The following is a 5689-nucleotide window of genomic DNA, read 5'->3' on the forward strand; positions in this document are numbered from 1 at the left end:
TGGGAAAAGTTATTTGAGGTGATCAACCTCTCCTAATCCACTCCAGCGACCAAACCTCATCAACGTATACGCATCTGGGCTAAACGATGGTGTTCGCATTAAGGAACTATGTTTACGAGTATGGAAGCATACTCTAGATCGTGGAAGGCAACATGACAGCATTCACTACAACAAAAACCCTCATAGACATCGGTTTTCCACCGTTGTCTATTACATTTTCGACCGATGTCTATGAAGGCGATGTAAAAGGTCTGCCATTTTAGACATCGGGTTAAAACCGGTGTAGTATCACTTAATGACATCGGGTGTAAAACCGATGTAATATTATATGTTAATAACACCAGTTTTGGCTGCAGTATACGACCGATGTAATATTAGTTAATGACATCGATTTTGCAGCGGTGGAAAACCGATGTAATATCAGTATTGTTTAACGACACAAATTCAATTTCCGAAACAGTGAAAAATCGACAATATCCAAGAAAATACACAAATATTTATAAATTACATAAATATTCTTCTTCCAACAGTATCCATAAAATACACAAATATTCACAAATTACATAAATATTCTTCTTACAATAGTATCCATAAAATACACAAATATTCTTTTTACAACATCAAAAGCTAATAGACTCCAAATATCATAACCTTTTGCTATCATTATGAAACCTGGAAGCATGAATAACTTTTGCAGTGAGAACTACCTCATCCTTCTCACCAGCCAACACTTTAGCCAATGCATTTACTTCATCAACTTTTGGAGACACAATAGCAAACCCTTGATCTCAGTATCCAATTTAATTTGTCTCATTGACAAGGTCGACAGCCGTGTACACGAAGTTGAGACAACAAGCTTATCTACATACAAACATTAAATAATATCAGCTGGATTTTGAAGAAAAACAAGAATTAGAAAGAAAGAAAAGGCATTACACCAATATATACGACCTTTTCCAACAATGGCCTCGAGACTCACAAGTGTGCTGAGAGAGGATGCAAAATCATTTGGCCGAATGTTCTTTCCATAAACAACTCCGACAACAAAATATTTGCCAGCGGGGAAGCTACTAGATTACAAAGTGGAACAAACAATCATAAACTCCAAGATATTTGTCATGAGAAATTTAATTTTACCAAGTGAATCTCTCAGAACTTGTGTAAGCTTGCTGTTCCTGTGCGATGTGAAAGAATCAATCTCAATCTCAATCTTAAAAGTCTGTTCAAGTCTGAATTAAGGGAAAGATTGAGATAGATATATAATTAACATGCCTGTATGGCACATGACTCTTCTTGTGTTGCAGTGCGCTGATGACATCTCCAAGGGCTGACAAGGAAAGATTAATTGCCTTTCCTTCTTCTAATCTTCTGCCCGTTGCTTGTGTCTTCAAAAGCCTCTCACTTCCACCCAAATCAATCATCCAAATCTTATTCACCCCTTATCGCCTCTCCGGTGCAGCAGCACAGGTTATTGATATGCAGATAAGACTGTCCTGCGCACAAATTGAAATCAAGTTTTTGCTCCAATCCTACTTGCAGCCATAAGTTAAATAACAATGCATAGAATAATTACCAGTGAGATCTACTTGAGTTTAAATTGGATTTGGTAGCACCCGTCGACCGTGACCTTTTCCCAAGATTGTACAGTGTTTTAACTTGCTCAAAGTTGTGAACCTCAACAGACACTAGATTCTCTATCTCCACACCTCCAATTGAGTTCATTTGTATCGAAAGGCTGTAGACAATAGTCACTCACACAATTTGAAATGCATATAGATAGATAGATATATTTGGGATGCCAGTGTTCCTACGTCGGTGGTTTTTTTTGTTTGGAGCTTCGCGGAACAAGTAGATCTCTCAGGCTACCCATGTAGATCCCTAGCATGCTGACTATATAGTTATATAGGTAAAAAATTCTTTTATCAATAAATAAATAAATATATATATAGAAGATTGTCATGATCCTTCAAGAGCCTAAAATGTTTAAATTTAGGTTAATAATAATACTACATGCATGTGCATAACCATCACTTTTTTATTTACAGGAGAAGGCACTACAGGAGCAAAACAAGAGTTTGGAGAAGCAAGTGAGTTTGTGACCCTTTTTGCCCAAGTGAATGCAATTCATCTACTCCGTAAACAACATTAATAGATTATGAACACCATGGAGATTAAATCTTATTTAATTTAAACAAGATCCTAGAGAAGCAGAAGGCCAAGGCTCTCACCCAGCAGCCACACTGGGAACAAGCCCAAACAAGTTCCTCCTCTCCACCCTTTTTGTTGGCTGATGCTGACCATACCTTGAATATTGGGTATGCATCTTCAACTATATGAACTTTACATTGTTATTATTTACAATACTCATGGAATTAAAATAGGAAGATATACTGTGTCGGACCATGATCATTTTCATAATTTTGTTTGATGAGGCAGGTGCTACCAAGGAATTTGGGCAACCATAGGAGGGGAGGCAGAAGCTGCAGAGGTCCAGGCTCGGATCAATGGCAGCATATTGCCTCCCTGGATGCTCAACCATTTGAATGGCTAGCTCCAAATCATTAATTCATTCAATAGATTTTGAAAATAAAAAATAAAAACTTCCACAGTACATTTAAGCAATCTTGAAGTAGAAAGGCAAAAAAAAAGTAAGACATATTCAATGACTTACCCGTGGAGGTAGCTGACCATGAGTAAATATTGGATTAGCAATAGCCATCTGACCAAGAGTCCTAAGCATAACTGGGATATTTTAACCCTGTGACAGAGAGTTGTTTCCTACTTTCCTCTTTCAACAACAATTAACTTAGTATGACAAACAAAATTTGCACTTCATCATTATACCAATAAATAAACTATGAGTCATTCATGAATCATCACCTAAACCCTAAACCGTATTAGGAACTATTTAGATGGATTCAGAAATTCACAAACTCATAATTAACTTGGTCATGGATCGATTTAATAAGAAGGTCAAAAGAAAATACTCAATGATCAAAGTCTTTAAGTTGTATATGTAGCGCGTCTAAGAAGCCCAACACACAAATCCTGTAGAAACAACAACAAAAAGAGGTAAATTTATAAACCAGAAAACATGACATATCAGTGAAAAGAATTAGCATAGACATAAAAGAAACTTGATAGTTCAAGGAATACATAAAACCAACTTCGCAACAGGAAATAACAACTCCTCAATCTAGCAAACAAAAATGATAAAATGAATTCAGGATAGTGTTTGAGGAAATTCATCAAACACATTGCTTGTATCAATTAATTAATACTTGCAATCAAGAGATCAAGAAGATGAAACTGTCGAAGATGAGGAAGGACTTTAGTAGTGACGATGGATAAAATGAGGCACACATCACATAGTGGTTGTGCCCTGTCAATACAGAAATGCTGATGGTGTTGAGGGAATTTGATGTCCAATTGCATGTTACACAGCTCAAGACACATGGCATATTGTTGGCAAGCAAGGATTCTCTCGTATAAGTTTGAAATTCCCGTTTTTAATAAGCTATGAGAATATTATATCATTTGCGTTAATGGCAGGCACCATCATTGTTTACTGTGTTAAAATTAATGTCTGCCTTTGAAGAAACTTCTTCACCTGCTTCAAGCAACCAATTCTTTGTTCAGTCTGCTTAACCACAGCATTTGCAAGGAGACTCTGCTCAAGTTTGGATGAGACAGTTCCTAAATGGTCGACTATTGCCACAACTGCTTCACATATGTAGCTCTTTGTCCCCTCCAAAATCCTAATTTTACACTAATGCACATCAACCTCCCGAAATTGTTTGTTGATGCAGAGAAAAGAAAAGAAAAGAAAGGAAAGGAAAGGAAGAAGAAATTAATAGCTCACATCTTCTTCTGCTGGGCTGAGGAAAATGCACGCTCACAATGTTCTGCCGCATGGTGAAGCTGAGACCGCAGGTCTTTCAGCTCCTGCAACGAGAAATTAGTAGCAGAAACAATTAATTTAGCAGGAAAAAAAAATGGAGATGTTGTAAGACCAGCAAAGCGTTGTGGAAGCCCTCCTCCTCTCTCCCATTCTCTTCATACTGTGTGGATGGAGATTTAGGCAATGGCATTACGGAGCTGGTTGTTGCTATGGAGTGCTCCACGTCTTTGCCTTCCTCCATAGATGTGCACAGAGGTGGAAGAAGAGTGGCTGCGTGGGGAACTGAGGATTGAGTGCTTTGAGAGTCGAGGGAGGCACGAGATGGAGGACGAGAAGAAGACAAAAATTGTAGAATCCCGTGAGTACTCCGCTCTTCCTGGCAGCGGAGTGACCGGAGTCAACTGCACGTTGACTACTCTTCTTGTAGTAGGCGATTGCCCCTTGGATCGAGGTCTCCGCATCATAGCTCGCGCTGCTGCTCCGCCTCAGCATGGACTTACCGCCGCTGAACTCGCTGGAGAAGGACGATGACTTGGAAGAAGCGGCCGAGGACTTGCTCCAGCTCTCGTCTTCCGCCATGTTTGGATTTTGATGGCGTCTCGAGGTTTTTGGGCCTTCCAATTTGTCATTTGTGGTCGAGATCTGTGGAATAGGGATTTGAAATAAGATTTGGAAGCTTTGACTTTGAGGCTGAGAGTGGCCTCCTTGAGCTTCTTGTCCCATGATTTCTTGGGGTTGAGCTCGGCGAAGCTGTCCTGGAAGTAGTCTTCTTCCTCGGGATTGAGCTCACCGCCACTGTGAAGGCTGGCAAGGACCCAAGGACGTTTGCTGTGGAAGCTCACACTCTTCACCCGATTGCTCTTCGTCTCAAATTTGGTTAGCATATTTGCCAGATCAAAAACATAGCAGACAAACGCAAATCAAAATGGAGGAAGAGGGGGTGCACACCAAAAAACAGATCTAGGGCTCGAATCCGAAGCCGGATCTATAGAAGCTTCTTTTGACCAAGAATTTAAGAACTGGATCTCGAGACTAGATCGCTGCTGACAGGGATCTGGAGGGGAGACGACAAAATTGAAGGGGTAGCCCGACGACCGGAGACGGACACAAAGACGGAGAGAGGAAGCAAGGACGTCATGTGTTGATCCTAATCGGGAGAGGAAGGGGCGTGATATAGGTTTAGGTTTGGAGGGAACTTCACAGTGTTGCAAATTTTGGCTGGTGGGAATATTAAAATATTTTATTTTGGTTCATTAACACCGAGTTTTAAAAATCGCTGTTAAAATCGGTGTCTATTAACGAAAAAAAGGCGCTCATAGACATCACCTAAAAAACCGATGTCTATGAGCGAAAATCTGCACTCATAGACATCGATTTTTGGAAAAACCGGTGTAAAATACTCAAAGACATCGGTTTTTACTTAAAACTGTTGTTGTTCCACCAATGTCTATGAGGGTTTTTGTTGTAGTGATTGTCTTTCCCAATTTGGGAGCTTGATAGACTTTATGGTGACAAAAGGCGAATACGCTCGCCCCTAGCGCCCCCGCCAACCCGTCCCAGGGCCAACACGGAAGAGGGGCTTGGGCTTGATACACTTCAGGATTTACAGAGGATGACATGAAAGAAATAACGAAGGTGGTGCCGAGAAAATGTGGGCAATCCAAGATTAAGCTACTCGTTTTCTTTTGTGACAATCAGAAATGCTGTGACCCTCTATTATATAGGAAAGCAATGGCGCTATATTATTAAATCTGAGAATAGGAGTAGTCACGAGCCCACAGTTGCCCT

General features: G+C 40.1%; 1 protein-coding gene across 1 annotated transcript; it reads right to left on the reverse strand.

Moving 5' to 3' along the window:
* Positions 1-2614: 2614 nt before the first annotated feature.
* LOC121999407 lies at positions 2615-4785 on the reverse strand. The gene is made up of 7 exons (XM_042554093.1): positions 4585-4785; positions 4340-4543; positions 4014-4277; positions 3863-3945; positions 3611-3758; positions 3364-3483; positions 2615-2623 (listed from the first exon to the last, which is right to left on the reverse strand). Exons 1-7 carry the CDS (start codon positions 4783-4785, stop codon positions 2615-2617), a joined length of 1029 nt encoding a protein of 342 aa, XP_042410027.1.
* Positions 4786-5689: the final 904 nt, after the last annotated feature.

The sequence above is a fragment of the Zingiber officinale genome, chromosome 7A (assembly GCF_018446385.1).
Source record: "Zingiber officinale cultivar Zhangliang chromosome 7A, Zo_v1.1, whole genome shotgun sequence".
Classification (NCBI taxonomy): domain Eukaryota; kingdom Viridiplantae; phylum Streptophyta; class Magnoliopsida; order Zingiberales; family Zingiberaceae; genus Zingiber; species Zingiber officinale.